Below are 18,779 nucleotides of genomic sequence, written 5' to 3'. Positions count from 1 at the left end.
TATAGCAGTTAAGGCTTGTTGCCTCCTTATGCGTCTCGCCAAAACTTTTATGGCCCTAGATCCTCCCTCATAGTACGTTTGTTTCATTAACCTTGCTTTTTTTCCACCTCCTCCAAAAGAAAATCATTAATACCTTTCCGAGCATCATTAATCTGGTCAAGTATTCCAGAATCATTTGTCCGTTTATGCTGCTGTTCCAGTTGTCTTAATTTCGTAGTCTGTGTCTGATAGTTTTTCTATCTAACTTTATTAGCGTATGTGGTGTATGAGATCAGTTTGCCTCTAATCACCACCTTCAGGCTGTTCCATAAAATGGTTGGATCCACCTCTACATTATAATATTCTTCTTTGTATTTAAGTATTTCTCCTTTCAGTTCTCCAACTAGATCTTTATTGTTTAGTACACCTTCATTAAGTCTCTAAGTCCATACTGTTGCTTTTTTCATGGTATTTAGATGAAATTTTAGGTAGACTGCGCTATGATCTGCAATATCAGCCACTCCTAACCTGCAATCTTTAACCCTATGTATATTATCCTTAGACATCAGAAAGTAATCAATTCTGGAATACACAGCGTGAGCATCAGAGTAGTGAGTATAGTCCTGAGCCAATGGATGTAATTCTCTCCATACATCCAGTACATCCAATATTGACATCATTACATTAATATATATATGTATTTGTTTTTTTATTTTTTCTAATTTGTAATTCAACACCACATTAAAGTCCCCGCCACATACCAATATTCCTTCTGTTTCCAAAGATGTTAGATTGAATATTTTCTCATGAAACTCTTTCCCAGTTTCCGGACGAGCATACACATTGAGTAATGTCACTAATTGACCTTCTAGTTTCCCTTTTATCATGATGTACCTTCCCTCCTTGTCGCCAACTTCTTTCACCAGTTCAAACTGCACCTTATCAAGCACCTTATTTGAAGGACATGAAGAAGCCAGACGTAACACCACCGTAACGTCACCGTAACATGATCCTGAGAGTAGACTTGATGGCAACATGGCCAAACACACACTGCAGTATATACTTGCTATTCCCCGGGAAAAAAAGCCAGCAAAAAAGTGTAGCGTCTGCAATCGCAGTGAAACTAATCTGTTGTGCAAATCCTGCTGCGTCCCCTTGCACGCAGGGGAGTGTTACAAAAAGAAAAACTGTATTTTAAACATCCACACAATTGTAAATAGTACCACGGTTGCACACATTTGTAAATAGTTTGCCAAAATGTTTTGTCAAATTGTTACACTGTTGAATGTAAATAAACGTATTTTGCTATCAAAAAACACTTTTTCATTGTTGGTGGTAGTGTTTTACAGAAGTAAAGCACTGATTAGGTGTTTGTGGCATCATTCATGGAGAAAAAAAAGGTGTCAAATTCACTAGAGTGCATGAAATAATATTGTTTCACAAAAAGCTTGATTTCTCCGTATTTTGTTTCAAAACAGAGCATTTGGGTGAAACTAACCATTTTCTATTGTTGATTACTGAAAAACGGAATAAGGTAGAAACAAACTTTTTTTTTCTGATGAAACATGAGAGTCCAATCTTTCATTTTGTAGTATGTGTGTTTCCATAGTCCAAACACATAATTTTCTGTGGACCTTGAAAGATTAGTCAAAATGCTTAAATCGGCTGGCACCCACGGCATCCCTTTTCTGAAAACGTCTGGCAGTCAAAGAGTTAAATGAAAAGTATTATGAATAAGTTGGGATGGGTGATGATCACGGAATATGCATCTTCAGGTGACCCAGTAGGGCACCGGAATTCAAATTTTATAACAAACGTAAAAATTAAAAAAAAAAAATAATAAAAAAAAAGGGGGGGGGGGGGGAAGAGGTAGTTGGGGGAAAGGGTCGGGGGACTGGGTTCCTCCATGTTACTAACTTTAGCTCTTAGAGGGTAGGGATTTTCCCGTTTGTGTCCCCCTCCCCCTATTGAAAAATAACGTTTGTGTATGTCTCCATTCATTCCACAAATAATAAGCAATGCTTCGCATATACAAAAATGTTCACTCACCCACTCAGCGTACAGTCTTCAACTTAAACACAGGAGACACATTTCAAAGTTCTTTTCCGTAATCACACTCTCCGACTGACACACAGTTATAAAGCGCCCTTTCCTCTTCTGAATTCCTGCAGCCTTCTGCTGGCCATAGTTATTAGGTATTTGTGATTTTACAAACCCATTCACTCACGCAACAAGTTCCACTGCTCATTAAGAAGAAGAAAAAAAAACATAGTAAACATCATTAAACGTTTTGGGCGGAAAAACATAAGAATGGGAAGAAATGTTGACCTAATAGAAATATGGTTGCATTTTTTAGTCATTGAATCAGTAATTTTATAACAATTTAAAAATAATAATAATAAAATATAGGTACTGTACTGTTAAAAAAAAGAAAGAAAAATGTGACAATGATTTGTGTTGGTCATTTTTCTATCACTACATGGCATACTTGCATTTGTAAGACATTGGTGAACGCTCAGTGTATTTTTCTTCTCATATTAAGAGCTGACACATTTTTAACATGAAGTAACTTGTGAAATTCTGCATATTTTAAAAACTGTAAAATACAACTTGACCCCAGTCCCCACAAATATGATGCAATACCAATACGGATGTGCATTAAAAATGACACTTTACTGCATACAACCCAGAAGAGATCGGTGTTTTATTTTCTTATTAAGAGTGTCCTAATTTTTAACATGATAAGTAACTTGCAGACTTCTGCACATATTTAAAATTGTAAAATACAACTTAACGCTAGTCGCCACAAATATATGCATTATTATTTAATTTATTACTGCTAAATTGTGTTATAGTGACTCCTTTTCACAACGTTGAACGCATTTATCTTGTTAAGTTCTCAGATGTGCAATTATATCACAGATCTTCTTTTACTATATCAACCCTCACGGACCCTCAGGTCCTCCGGCACTGGCCTTTTAACGATACCTAAACCCAATACTAAGATCCACGGTGAGGCGTCATTCCAAGTTTCCGGCCCTCGTCGGTGGAATAGCCTGCTAGAGAGAATGTTGATATTTTTAAAGGTAGACTCAAGACCCACTTTTTGAATTAAGCTTTAAATTGACTACGACTTTTTATTTTTATTATTATTTTTTAATCTGTGTATGTGTTTCTTTTGTCATTTAAACCTAAATAAGATTTTATTTTTAGCCTTGTATACTTTTCTAATCTATCATTTATTTTTACTCTATTCTATTTTATTTTTATAGCTTACTGTTATTTGTTACATTTATTTATTATAGTGTTTCTATCTTATATATTTTTTTAGTACTCTTAGTTTTCATTTGCTTACTTAGATGCACTTTTTAGTATATACTTTTATTCTATTTTATTATTTAATGTTTTTGTACTTCAGTGTTTCCTCACTAGATGGTGTTTCTTCATTTTTTTTTGGGGGGGGGGGGGGTTGGTTTGTTTTTTAACTACACTTATTCTATGTGGGGCATCCCAGGGAACCACATATTACAAGGGGTGGAAGGAAATTGAGTCAAGTCTGTGTGTTGTAGAAATAAAGATTTGATTGATTGATTGTAAAGTGACACCACATAACTGCAAGCAAGCCAAGAGCACTACTATGTGTTACACTTACGAACTATTTTCTGTTGTTGCTGAATAAAATACGCTTCACATCTAAAAATCAAGTGGCTTAGGGTCACTCCAACTGACAAGACGGCTCACAGGGGCTTGAGAGTTCCCATGGACCCCTCTTCGAGAGCTGGAGCAACCTAGCTCATTGCTAACGGCTAGTGAATCACAATTATCAATCTAGCTTGTGAGGTTAAACCAATGCATCTTATGTGACTTTGCAGTGACTGCAGTCATGTAATACTGTATGCTATCCATTGGTTCTTCTCTTCTTCTTATCTTACATTTTAAAGCTCTCACTGGGACTAATATCAAGGAATACAAATACTACTACAAATGTCCACTTAATATGTCTAGTGTTGGTAAGAAATGTTTTTTTGTTAAGTAAAAAAGAATATTGTCTTTCTATTTGGCAGGTATCCAAACTTGGACTTTGGGTGGAAGAAATCAATTGACAGCAAAATATTCATATCATTAACTGAGGTTAATGACATTCAATGTAAGCAGCAGTCACCTGATTCCATTTTATTAATGGATGACAGCCCTCATTGCCAAGTCATCGTCAGTTGTGGCACGAACTCTGCAAACGGATCTACTCTAATTCCTTACAATGGTGGCAGTAGTCTCCCAGCAGGAGAGCACAGTCACCAACATAATTGCCAATGCTCCCAATGTAGCCTTCTTGAACTGCTTAGCCCTGAAACAATGCAAAACCCTACCTCAGTTCCTGTGCAGCCCTGTCACAGCTTGAAGACTCCCGGCACATGTCCTCCACAGCATAGTGATGAATGTACACTAGGAAGGAACTCGGGCCACCAAAATAATGCTACCTCAGCCTACAGCCAGGCCGAAGAGTGTCTCAATGCTCACAAAGCACATTCACACAATCTTTCTGCTGTCCTGCATCCCAGCAAAGTGACAGGAGACTCGATAAAAAGCCTGGGGCCCAACCCTGGTCTTATCCTGCAGGCCTTGACCCTATCCAATGCCAGTGACGGTTTCAACCTAGAGCGGCTGGAAATGCTGGGTGATTCGTTCCTCAAGCATGCCATCACCACATATCTGTTTTGCACCTACCCTGATGCCCATGAGGGCAGGCTCAGCTACATGCGGAGCAAGAAGGTGAGTCCCATAATTGCCATAGAATTGAGATTCATCAGTATATATATATATATATATATATATATGCATGCATGCATGCAGTATAACGAACTCAAGTGTGTTTTACAAATACAAAACATCATTCACAACTGGATTCATTTTGTTTTGCGGATAAGAACTGTAACTATCAAAAAAATATATCCTGCTTCAGAAAAAATACAGTATGTTTTACACATACAAAGGAATTTTTCTTCAATTACAAAAAAGATATAATTTAAGTACAAACAAAAATCTTTCCAATACAAAAAATATATCTTTCAAGTACAATCTAAAATCTTTCCAGTATGAAAACAAATCCTTCATGTACCAAAAAAATCCTTCACGTACAAAAAAAACAATTCTACAACTACGGATAACGGTCACGTGACTTTTGGCACAATCTTACCGCTGTCACGTGACTTTTGGCACTAAAATTCTTCCTAGCAGATCCGCACACAAATGCCTCGTGATGCGCACCCAAATGCCCAGTGATCCCCACATGCAAATGCCAGTAAACTTCACAGCAGAGGGCGCTAATGAATCAGTTTAAGGCTGCAACGACTTCCCCTCCCATCTTTTTTAAAGTCCGCCAAGCTAACAGAAACACCAAAGTTTCTCACAATGAGCAGCCAACAGGTGAGTTTGTAGTCGTTGCTGTTGAAAAATTTAATGTAAATGCAGTTCTCCTGTTGGCTTGGCGGACCTGCTCCCCGGGCACTAAAGCAGCCCCCTCCTCCAGTGGGTGCCACTAGCAGTGTTTATTTATAGTGCCCTGTCAAATCAAATCAAACTTTATTTATAAAGCACCTTTCATACATTAAAATGCAACTCAAGGTGCTAAACAATTAAAACCATAGTACAATAGTACAATAAAAAGATAACCCATCCTTTCCCCCCAACATCCCCATGATCACCCAGGGCCAAGGGGCCCCCGGGACGACCGCCCACCCGCAAGAGAAGACCAGACAACAATTAAATAAAAAGTTAAACGCTAAAAGAAAACAGTTCAACACAAGAAGAAAAGGCATAAACAAAGCTAAAAGACTATACAATTAGAAAGAAAGAAACTAAAAAGGTTTGTCTTGAGCCTCCCCTTAAAAACATCAATAGTCTCTGCGGATCTGCATCGGCTATTACTGTTTGCAGTTACTGTTTGTCAGGTTCAGTCAACCTAGAACATTTAATAGACAGACAAGGAAGGAAGACAAGAGACTTGGATTATTTTTGCTTGTGAGGAGAATGGACAGAGATGTGCACAGTTACAATCTCCTACAGCTCTGAGACACACTCTCACGAGCCCTCTTTTTATTTTTTTTCACAAGAAGTTCCCTATTTACACTGCTGTTGCTGCTCTAAAGGGGAGGGGAACACAGCAGCAACATTAAAACGATCACGGATATAAGTCCTTGTACAGATATTAATGTCGACGTGTTTTTCTTTGGCACAGAAAGTTTCAACAGTCAAAGTTTAACAGTTCAGTCACAAAATGTTTCAGCCGCTACCTTGTGATAAGGGCACAGTTCCTGTTTTCCAGCTGCAGGAGCATGAGCCATGCTTTTTTCTCACGGGGCTCTGCTCTCGTCATAGATAACGTCAATTTACATAATTCAAACAAGGTTATACCACTAAATAAATGCTTTGCAATACTATAAGAGTAAATATGGGATGACTTATGTACATTTATTCTTACACTGTTGATGACATGTCCTCTCCTGCCTGCCCAATTTTTAGGTGAGCAACTGTAACCTTTACCGCTTAGGGAAGAAGAAAGGGCTTCCCAGCAGGATGGTGGTGTCCATCTTTGATCCCCCAGTCAACTGGCTGCCTCCTGGTTATGTGGTCAACCAAGACAAAAGCATTACTGACAAATTGGATTCAGATGAGGTCAGTGGTTTGCATACTCTTATACGTTCCATCAAGGCTCAGTGCAGTTTTTTCTTTTCTTATGGTATTTAAATTAGTCCCCTGAGAGGGTGAGAGATTGAATGACCCTCCCAGCCATGTTCGTTAATCATGATGTGAAAGGTAATGATTTTTAGTCTGGTTATTCTTTAAAGTGACTGGCCACTCTATGCTATGGCGTTACAATGTGACACAATACTGCATCTACACTTAAATCCAACATATGCTGCATATACACATGCATATAGCTACAAAAATATGTTCTTATTACTGACGTGTATATATATAGAGAGAGAAAAATATATTTTGTTCATACTTTTAGCAATAACTATAATATACATGCCATTGCCAAGTGCGGGTTAGTCAAACGATGAAAATAAAGTAAAATGCAGGTTTTATAATTGTGAAGAAGTAATAGTGGCTGTGTCCGAATGTCCGCCCTTATTCCCTAACCACTCATTCACTACATAGCCCCGCGCTATATACAGTAGTTGGCTAATATATAGTGGCCTCATTCTGTTTGGCAATAGATAGTTCCTGTGTGACGTCACCACATCGTGCGCTCACCATATTTTTTGGTTATCCTACCAGAAGGCACTGTGCGGCGGCACTGCGCACTTGTGTAAATTTCTGCAAACAGCAAATTTCTGCAAACCTTTTCATAACCAATATGGTTGTTTCGTGTTGGGTACATGGTACAAGAAAGCTCACGGAACTTGTACATTAGGATTCTATTCCATTCCAATGGTCCGAGCACATGAAGGTGATTTCACTAAATCAGTGATCACGTCGCAGACTGGTTAGCCAGTATCAACAGAAAGATGAACCCATGAAATACTTCAGATCTGCTCAGATCCCTTCATCACAGGTTAATTAGTTTTCCTTTTAATGTTTCTTCTTCTACTAAGCACGTTTACATTGTGCACATTGTCCGTTCCTGTCCAGTCTAGCGCCTGCATGCTAAATCCCTCAGTAGTAAAAAAAAAAAAACAGTACCTACATGCCTCCTTACAATAAATGGCTTTACACAACCACTTAGCACGAGTGAAAAAAGGGCATTTCTGTTATCATACATATTCTCAGTAAAATAGCATGCACACATGCAAAAACAATATGCCAGCGTACTTCAATGAGCACAACTGTAGTTTCCATAAATGCATATAAGCTAAGCTAGCTACGACGTAGCTTTGCCGTCACTATCAACACGTTGAATTTCATGGTCATGCGCACTTTGCATACCCATCCACAACACAGCTGTTACCTCCATAGATTTATATGCCTTTAGTTGTTCAAAGGATTATGCACTCTTCGCATTTATAAGGTATTTCATGGTGCCAACGTACATAACCGGTGGCTGGCGTGATCTTCTTTCTTCATTGTATTGGGATCCTGGCGATCAGTCCAATTTTTGCATCGTACCGCTGGCGTTCTTTTGCCTGCAGGCTTTCCCGGTAAAACGTGGACTTTTTCGTGCTTCTTGACGTCAATTTAGCCGTTTTAATACGCGTCGTTTATACTTTTGTCTAGGCTTCGCTTCGAGCCGCAACGGGGACAATATGGTGGAAGGGAGCTGGACACACCCACTGGCTGACTTCGTAGGAACTATCTATTGGACAGCCAGCTCACTACTTGCTCCTCGTTGCATATCACGTGAATACCGTACTTGTCATGACGTAACAGCGCAAAAAATAGCCGTTGTATAAGCTTTTGTCGTACATATTTTTCAACTAAAATTATTTCCATAGTATGTATTGCTTTTATGCTCGCGCCATTCTTTTTTCATACTCGCAATGCATTGTGGTCTATCTAAACCCGGTGTCTGTACCAGATGTGTTCGGGCTGCCAGATCGTATCAGGGTCGCCTTAAACGAACAGGTCACGCTCCAGGATTGGCTGGAAATGATCCGGTTGACGTCAAACATTGGAAAGAAAATATTAAAGATGTAATTTAAATAACAAAATGTATGGACTGAAATTATAAAAACTTAAATAAACCTGAGAATATCGGACCTCTTAATGTGTCCCACTGGATATCTACCATTAGTTCCTATCTAACTACTCCCAACACACCATGTAGTTAGTAAAGATAATGATATATTAAATTAACTTTGTATTTAGATTTTTTTTTTCTTCATGAAATGGGTTAGAAGATGTACTCAGGCAGGTTACTGGAGGGGAAACAAAAGTAACAACTGATTTGCATTTCCTGTCTAACAGAGCCAGTCACAGCAATTGTCACCAACAGCAATTTGCATAGAAAGCAAAATGCCTGAAAAGTCTCTTAATACTTAACCATTTTAATCAAAATCACTGCTTTTTACTTATAGTTTGTTCCCACCTGCACAATGAATGTTTTGAGTAAGATCAGAGGTGAGCAATCTTGGTCCTCCAGGGCCAGAGTCCTGTAGGCTTTGGAGGTTTCCCACTTCCAACACAAGCTGATTCCAATCAACAGGATTGTTAATCAGGCTTATGCAGAGCTTGCTGATGAGCTGATCATATGTCAGCTGTGTTGGAGAAGGGCAACATGCAAACCCTGTAGGACTCCTTCAAGGGCCACCTCTGAGCAAGATTGTGTGCATTTCACTTAATGAAACCATGACTGTGGAGCGCACAGCTTACAATGATCTCCCAGCCATGTACCTTAGTTGTCATGATGTGAAAGATAATGATTTTGAGAGTTTGGCTTAAGTGACCGGTACTCTAATCAAGCTTGTTGTGGTGTTACAATGTGACACAGTGCAGGTTGTGTTAAAATGCTGCATTTTTATACATAATATGATTGCAAAACCGTACACGTCTAATAAGATTTGCGTTTGTTGTAGCGTTTATTCATATAGTATTTCTGCATTTCTGCCTTCATTTAGGCCAAAGAAGAGTTTTTCTCTAATGGGCGTTCTGGTAATGACGGTGGTGAAGTGATGACCGAGGTCAATGATGAGGGAGACCTGCTTTTAAAGAAAGAGCCAAAAGATGAGGTCAACATGGAGGATGACTTGGAGTACTACAAGGAACACATCAAATTCATCGACAATATGCTGCTAGGATCTGGTGCATTTGGTAAAAAAATCTCTCTGAGCAGCTACCAGCCCTCTCTAACACATACCGCAGGCCCATCACCATCTATGGAGACCCCGTATGAATGGAAGGCCCTAAAGAAAAACCCATATCCCTCGGCCCGGCACTATTCAGAGCCACTACCCACACTATCTTCAGCTGAGGACTTTGACTACAGCTCATGGGACGCTATGTGCTACCTGGACCCCAGCAAGGCAGGTGAGGAGGATGACTTTGTGGTGGGTTTTTGGAATCCATCAGAGGAGAACTACGGCACTGAGCTTGGAAAGCAGTCAATCTCTTACGACTTGCACACAGAACAATGCATAGCAGATAAAAGCATCGCTGACTGTGTTGAGGCTCTGCTTGGTTGCTATCTGACCAGCTGTGGAGAGAGAGCTGCCCAGATGTTCCTTTGCTCATTGGGCTTGAAGGTGAGGTGGCTTTATAATTCTTGCGTATCTTAATTCAAATTGTTCCATATTTATGTCACAAACTCAATTATTCAAGGTTTAGGGTTAGAATAAACAGTAGTGAAATGCATACATGTTTAGACAAAATTGGTATGTTGTTGGTATCCTTCTGTTAATGAAAGGAAAGCCCAATGTGGTTACAAAAATAACTTAAATGTTACAAATGTATGAATACTTAATAATAAAAATAACAAAAAAATAAAGAAACAATGTTTATTTATATATATATATATATATATATATATATACACCAAAAAATTCTTGAGCCTGAATTTTTCCTGGGGAGCGGTGGTGCAGTGTCCAACATGCAGATTCGTTGTTCGTCCAAAATCAAGCCATTAATTACTATTCGATTTTTCGCTGTGGATGGACTGGGCATTTGGGAAACTCATGAAATTCATTTTTTTCCCCTAGAAATTCATGAAATTCCTGATGGCTAGTCCTCCCCAAGTGTCAGGTCATCTCTCTCATTATCCATTTAAAATTATGCATAGTCTGAGAAGCAGGTGGATATCATTTTCCTCTGCTCCATCTCACCTGCTCCCAATTTTAATGCACCACACACGCACACTTGAATATACACTGGGTGGGGTCACATCCACGGTGTAGGGGTAGAGCTGGCGAACTCAGTAACAGGGTTAGCTTTCACTAGGTAATGCTGTCGTGATGACCGTGACCTTTCCCCGCTAGGCCTGGGGTTCGGGGGTGCCGCCCGTCTCCCAGTGCTCCCATCTCCCCTTCCGCCCCCAGTGTTCCGCCCCACCACGTGGCTGGAGGTTGGGTGGGCACGGGTGCCCTCGCCGATTTGCTGTCCGGCCCCTCTCCGGCACCGATGCCTGGTTGCGGCGGGTCCCCAGGCTTTGGGGGGGTGGTGTCGTGGGTGGCGGCTTGGTGTGGGGGTACGGGAGGCTGGGTGGGGGGTGGGTGCTGGGGGTGGCGGGGCTGGGTTGTGGTGGGTGGGGGTCGAGGGGATCGTGGGCTCTGGGCCGGTGGGGTGCCGTGCCCCGTTCAGCTGCATTGGGCTTGGGGCGCGGGCCGTGTTGCGGTGGGGGACGCTCCTGGGTCATCTCTCCGTCCGGTGGCCCCTGCGGGGCCCGGGGGTTGTGCCTTGGCGCTTGCTTGCTCTGTCCTGGCCGGGGGGTCGACAGCTCCCCTCTTTGGTAGAGGTTTTTATGCATGCCAGATCCACCACACCAGCATCTACCGAAATTCAAATACAATCTGCTTCTTCCTCTGGTTGTTGAATCGGTGAAGGCTGATGTCTGTGGATCTCACTCTGCTTCATCTATCCTTCCTTCCTTTCCTCAGTCTTTCCTTTGTTCTCTTGAGGTCTCCCTAATTTGTTGGAATTTAGATGTTTCTGGGGTTAGTGAAAGATTCTGGTTTGTAACCCGGGATGTCGTAGGTGATGTCTGGTCGGTGCTGGATTTCACTTTTCTTTCTTTTCTTTGATCCTTCTTTGGTTCTCTTGACAACACGACTCTAGCTGGTTTCTTAAGTATTTGGTTTAGCTGAACGGTATGAGATTTTTAAAAGGTTTTAGGTGAATTAATGAACACACACTGACATGCACGCGCACATGCACACATGCGCACATGCACATATTCACGCACATACAAAAAAAAAGAAAAAGAGGAAGAAAAAAAAGAGAGCAGTGATGATGACATGTCGAATCGGTAAGATTACCGAATGAATACTGAGCTCTCAGAAAAAAAACAATATTAAACTAAACTAGTTACAGTAATTGGCAAATAAACTGACCTACTACAAGCAATGCAAGAAGTCTTTTCTGAATGTCATAGTAACATGGTTTTCTCTCAATCACTGTGTGGGTCTTTATTTTATTTATTTGTTTGTTTATTTATTTATTTTTCTATGGAAACAGGTCTTACCACTTGAGAGAGGGAGCTTGACAGAAGAACTTCAGCTTAGCCCTACATCCACAGCAGGTGACTTGTGCTACGGCTGGTTGAAAATCCCACCGCGCTGCATGCTGGAACATCCAGATGCAGAACGAACTCTCAACCACCTTATCTCTGGCTTCGAGAATTTTGAAAAAAAGATCAACTACACATTTCGGAACAAGGCTTACCTATTACAAGCCTTTACCCATGCTTCCTACCATTACAACACAATCACAGGTGAGACTGCTGCAGGAGATCTTTTTTTGGATGCTCATTCTGTCATATGAAAAATAAACCCATTTAGTGCTGTAGTAAATTCTCATTTATGTTATGGTGCGACATAAAAACGTGTGTGGACATAAATGTATTTTTAACACTCTGTGATTTTGCAAGTTCACCCACATAGAAATAATGGAGGGGTCTTAAATTTTCCTCGTAGGTGCGCATGTCCACTGAGAGTGACAGAATCTAAAATAGAAACTAAGGAAATCCCATTGCATGATTTTTAAAGAATGTATTTGTATGTTAGTGCTGAAAACAAGTATTTGAACATGTGCTAACCAGCAAGAATTCTGGCCCTCACAGACCTATTACTGTGCCTTCAAAAAGTCAATTTATTAATCTCTCTTAGCAGCACTTTTTTTGAGGTTGTTAGGTGCATAAAAACACGTGCACCTCACAATCTGTCAGACTACAACGGCTACCATAGGCAAAACTAAAGAGCTTTCAAAAGACACCAAGGACAAAATGGTAGACCTCTCCACAAGGGGGAAATAGGCTCGACTTCCGCATGATGATTAGATGATCTGTCTTGAGTCGAAAATGCCTCTAAGTGACGGTGAAATAAGCAAATCAACAATCTTGAAATATAAAACTCCACCACAGCATTTTCTAAGTTTTTCATTCCGTTGTTCTGAACTGTCCAGAGACTTTACTCATTGCCAGTGACTTAGTTAAAGACAACTAGCATGGTGTTTGGCGACTCTTATGTGTCACTCATCGGTTTCTTTCCCCAATGAGTTACCTGTGTCTTGAGCCTCCCCTTAAAAACATCAATAGTCTCTGCGGACCTGATGCCCTCCGGCAGGCTATTCCATAGGTGAGGATCATAGCGGCTGAATGCAGCCTCACCGTGTGTTCTGGTCCTCACCCTAGGAACAGTTAAAAGGCCGCTGCCAGAGGACCTCAGGAGCCCTGTCTACACCTTGAATTACATAATTGTCAGCAGAAATTAAATGGTGCATTACAGTTACTGTTTGTCAGGTTCAGTCAACCTAGAATAAGCAACAGCAAGGAAGGAAGACAAGAGACTTAGATTATTTTTGCTCGTGAGGAAAACGGACAGAGATGTGCACAGTTACAATCTCCTACCGCTCTGAAGCACACTTTGCTGAGCCCTCTCTTTTTATTTCAATAGGATGGTCCCTGGTTACACAGCTGCTGCTGCTTTAAAGGTTGGGGGAGCACACAGCAGCAATGTGAAAACCATCATGGATATTAGTCATTGCGCAGATAATAATGCAGATGTGTTTTTCTTCAGCGCTGAAAGTTCAGTCAATTGCAAAATGTTCTAGCCGCTCTCACAGACAACTTCAACTTACATGATTCAAACAAGGTTATACTGCTGAATAAATGGGATAACTTTTGTACATTTATACTAACAATACCCCCCTCGGTCACATATCAATATCAATGTAGCTTCGTAAGAAGCTCCACCTGCTAGCAAGCTGCAAATCCTGGCAGGTAATTTTGAATTTTGTTGCCCAAATTATTGGCCATTTGTTAGTCTTTTTTCCGCCTTGCACAGTTTGGCCATTGTTTTTAGTCGGATCCTTTTTTGGGACATACGTTATGTTTGCGGATATCCGGTATTGCTCCCAATAGTCATGGCGGGTTTTTGTAGAGACGCCAGTGAAGCAGCGACCACGCAACAATCCACAAGTGCATGAGCTTCGTCACGAAAAACTTGGTCAGATCTTTGTCTTCTTACAAACAAATAAAACAGACGAAATGTACAAAAAAAAATTGGGAAATGAGTGCAAAGGAATACACCTGAGGAAGGAAAAGTGTAATCAACTTGAATTCTCAACAAACATCTGGAGCTTCTTTCTTCATTACTTTTCAATACTCTCAACAATCTGTCTAGCTACACAAAGCTTAGAATGTGTTGCGAGGGCAGAATAGTCTTCCTTATGAAGAGAAAATTACAGTAAATAAACACATTTAATTATTTTCCCAGAAAAAAATGAGCTTCCCTTCTGTGAATAACCAGCAGCCGCCACTTGGTTTTTCCCATTGAATCACTTAATTTTTCCCATTATTGTGGATTATATTGTGTGGGAATTGTGCAGCTAATCAATGTTGTAAAAAGAACGCCAGTCAAACTTGAAACTTGCTGAGATTGTGATTATTACGTACATTGGACTTATAAATAATTGGAGGACAGTGTGAGTGATACCATGAGGGCTTTATTTAAAACATGTAATAAGTAATGAATTAATCATCTGTATGTTGGTATTTATTTCACCTATGCATATATTGCTGTCCTTTACTCTTCAGATTGTTACCAACGGTTGGAGTTCCTTGGTGATGCAATTCTTGACTACCTCATTACTAAGCACCTTTATGAAGACCCACGCCAGCACTCGCCTGGTGTACTGACTGATCTACGCTCAGCACTTGTCAACAACACCATCTTTGCCTCTCTGGCCGTAAAGTATGACTACCACAAGTACTTCAAAGCTATCTCACCTGAACTTTTCCACGTTATTGATGACTTTGTGCAGTTTCAACTGGAAAAGGATGAGATGCAAGGCATGGACTCAGAGGTAAGTGCTCTTGGAGTGTCTAGCCTACCTTTTGAAGTGGGTGGGGTTAGGGGGTGTCAATTGATCTATTGTAATAAATCTGACATAGCATCTAATTCTTTATGCTGGAGAAAATAAAAGTGTGATACTAGAAAAATTCCACGGAAATATTGAATTAGTGCTGTCACTATCACTACTACTTTGTTTTTGTTTTTTTAAATGAATCCACTAAAGTTGGATGTAAGTTGAATTGAGTGGATATAAGTACTCATAATTGATTATCTTCAAAACATATGTAATATTAAAAAAAATAATAAAATTAGACTTTGCTAAACGGTTAGCAATCACAATTAGCATTAGCATTAACTAGGGGTGTGAATTGCCTAGTACCTGGCGATTCGATTCGTATCACGATTCATAGGTCACAATTTGATGTGATTCTGATTAATCCCGATGTGAATCTATAAATTGATTATTGCAATTGATTTATTTTTACTCAAATTTAGTAAATACTAATCAGTAAACTTGTACATGTACATTGTAAGATTTGTATGAAAATGTATTTATTTATTTAACTAACTGAGCCACTGTATTTAACAAATACATGTTCATGTTTGAACAGCAGTGAAATAAAATATTAAGGCTTAATGTTCCATTAATATAACATTCTTCCATGCTTAATGTGTAAATCCTAACCCTAAGTAAGACTTTTTGTTAAAATTTTCCATTAAAAATTGATGTTTAAAAATTAATTTGGCCGCATATCGAATCGCGATATATTGCCGAATTGACGGACAGACGGACAAAAAACGTCCGCCATTCGGCCACTAGATGGTCCACTAAACTGAAGTGTACAGGGTGATTTAAAAAGAATACGCCAAAATCCATCAGTCCATCTACCTTGGACACAGGTGTTACTCATACCTTCTATTTTATATTTAATATTTTACAAGTGCACAGAACACATCAAGTTGATACGATATGACTTTGCCACCAGTGTTGGGAACATTACTTCATAAATGTAATTTTAGTTAGTTATATATTACTTCGAAAAAGTTAAACGTTTGTAATTTAATTACTTCATAATTAAATAACTCGTTAACAGGTAAATTAACCACATTGGTACCTCATCTTACAAACTTAATTGGTTACGTGACCTCATTTGTAAGTTGAAACGTTCATAAATCGAGGTAACTTTTCCCATTGAAATTCAATTAATCCATTCAAGCCCCCAAATTACATTTTATTAGCGCTTTCAAACGTAATTAATCGCAATTAATCAGATATTTCTACTTTTACTTCTACTTTTTATTCAAAGTTTGTAACAGATATTTACCTTGAATAGCCTTGAATAGAATTATTCTCCTATAAAATACAACTGTTAACCGATTAAGGCTGGGAGCTTACCGCGTTTATATCATTAGAGCCGGGAGCGCTCTAGTGTTCTTCTACCTTTTAAACCCGGAAAAGCGGAGTCATCATTTTGTTTTGTTTTGACCAATTCTTGGTGGCAGTGGCATATTGATTGTTAAGAAATATGTTTGTAGACAATGAGGATGATGAAAATTTTGATGGCTTTGTAACGGAATGGACGGCAAATAATTACCACTCGATCCCCCGGGGTTATTATAACTGCATTTAGGAGAACTTCAAGGAAAAGTTCAGGTTTTCTGGAGTCACACATAGTTTTTTTGTAGATTAGGCCTCTTAATGATTAGATAGGTGACTTAAGCTAGGCAGTTGTGCCGCTGTGCCTTGTTCTGGTTTCCTATCTATCTGCACTTTGGCACACATGTATCCAGTAGAAACCAGTTAAGGCCATCAGGTCACATATTTTTACATTGGCTTGGCTTGGCCGGCGGATGGCCCAAGGTAGTATAAGATTAGCGAACAGTTTGAATGGGACAAGCTTTGTTCCGAGTTCAGCAGATAAGGCTCAAACGCTGTGTACTCGATTTCTCTGGCATCCAGTAAATAGTTCAACTGAGGAGATGCAGTCTCCTGGTTGTTATTAGTATAGCGAGCATTCAAGACAAAAGAACCGGTGAACGTCTTTGGGAGCATGGTAATATTTAAAATAGAATGTGTTTATACGTTTTGGTTAGCAAATGAGTTAACAATAGTTGTTATTTTTTTAATAAAAATAAATTCAAATTATGCCGAGGCTATATAGGATGTTTTCATTGATTTTTGTGAATATTTGTCACATTGTCTCCCATTACTCCATGGCAGATAACATATATGTTCTAAGACTGCCAAATACTACAGCAGTCAGAATAAAAAAATAAAATAAAACAAAATACCTGATATATTGGCATTTGTGGCACATAGGCCTATGTCACCCTCATACTGTATATGTAATTTGTGAGTAGTCCTAACACAGACCGTTAAGAGAAATACAGTTGTTGGCACTTAATTACACTAGGCAAGTGTTTCATGAGTGTGTCGCTATTACTTATCTTTTCTTTGCCTGTCATGGTGCTTGTGGAGTCGCGAAGTCTCAAAAGTGTTCTTGGCGGAACAGCGAATTGCTCCTCACAGTGACCGTTTTTTTAGCACATCTCTTACAATGTTATTTTGACCAACGTCAGTCTTGTCAAACCCTGAATCAGTTCCAAGCTAGGGACATGTGCTCTTGCTAAATGCTAACATGTTCATTGTGAAGGAAGATACATCGTGACACTTCTCGCGGCACCTACTAAATAAATGTCAATACCCATTCCAGTGTTGGAAAACGTTCCTTGTTTTCCTCGTGTTTGTAATGTTGTTTTCAGAATCAGACTTGAGATTGGTGAATCAGTTCCTTCGAAGGATTTTATTCTACAGAAATTTCTGGACATCACAGACAGATCCGGCCAAACGCCGTGGATTTTCCCCTGTGTGTCCTTACAGCGGACTCACAGCATTCTTATACTATCTTGAAAAAGTATTACAAAGCCTCCTTCGCTCCCCTCACAGGAAACAGCCCACCCTTCCCTAAGCCCCCAGTCCTGAGTTCAATACACATGGCGACAAAGGAAGCAGATAAGACTTTTTACACTTTTACAGCATATCATGGCACATTTAGTTCAAACGCAGAAACCACTTTGTGTCCAATTTCCTAGCCTTTGTATTTTATAATGTACATAATTAATTCTGTCTACGTTTTTGTTAATGGTGCACCACCAGCAAATTGTAGATTCGAACCCTGAGAGTAGTTGATCAACTAATTTGTACTCATCTGGCACACCTCTTGGTACTCCAATTGCATCAATGTAGGTGGGAACATTCTACTCTTGCCAAGAAGACCGTTTGGTTTTTCGAAAAGGAGGAGGAAATTTGGGTTCCCAATTATCAATCATTTTTAGAAGGTTATCAACAGAGGTGGGGTAGATTTGTACTGGCAGTAGGAGGGTGATGAGAGCACAATATCCTGTTTTATTCAAAGGCAACTTATCAAATATTCTGTTATCGCCACACCACCACCATATGTCCCCTCTAGATTGAGGTTGGAACATTTGTCCCACGTCTATTGCCGAAATGCAATGAGTGATGTGATTTAGTTCTCCCAATTGTTCTCCTGTTCCTGACATTTTAATACATGAGAAATTACCATCTGCAACTTTGTTTGAAAATATTGGTTTGTTTTTCTGCCATTTTACGAGCGGAATACACCTTATCCCATTTAGAGCAATTGACATTGGGGACAGTTTTATTCATAAGTTCCATTGCACATTGATTTTCTATTTTAGCCGGGATTACTCGTAATAGAGATCGTGGTCCTACGCATACCACACAGTTTTCGTTAGTGGCACGGGCCCTTCACCCCGGTCACCTTCATGTATTTAGTCATTTTTGGTTGTTCTAAGTTACCCATTGTCTTATTGACA

General features: G+C 39.7%; 1 protein-coding gene across 6 annotated transcripts in view; it reads left to right on the top strand.

The window, feature by feature from the left end:
- Positions 1–18,779, top strand: part of dicer1 (dicer 1, ribonuclease type III) — a 167,088-nt gene that overhangs the window by 122,920 nt on the left and 25,389 nt on the right. For all 6 annotated transcript variants that reach the window (XM_077558777.1, XM_077559962.1, XM_077557977.1 and 3 more), the window contains 5 exons: positions 4,044–4,749; positions 6,499–6,651; positions 9,537–10,160; positions 12,085–12,340; positions 14,663–14,931. In XM_077558777.1, the coding sequence (XP_077414903.1) occupies positions 4,044–4,749; positions 6,499–6,651; positions 9,537–10,160; positions 12,085–12,340; positions 14,663–14,931 (2,008 nt within the window). The remainder of the gene's footprint in view (positions 1–4,043; positions 4,750–6,498; positions 6,652–9,536; positions 10,161–12,084; positions 12,341–14,662; positions 14,932–18,779) is intronic.

The sequence above is a fragment of the Vanacampus margaritifer genome, chromosome 1 (genome assembly GCF_051991255.1).
Source record: "Vanacampus margaritifer isolate UIUO_Vmar chromosome 1, RoL_Vmar_1.0, whole genome shotgun sequence".
NCBI lineage: Eukaryota > Metazoa > Chordata > Actinopteri > Syngnathiformes > Syngnathidae > Vanacampus > Vanacampus margaritifer.
This window is presented reverse-complemented; position numbering and strand designations above follow the sequence as displayed.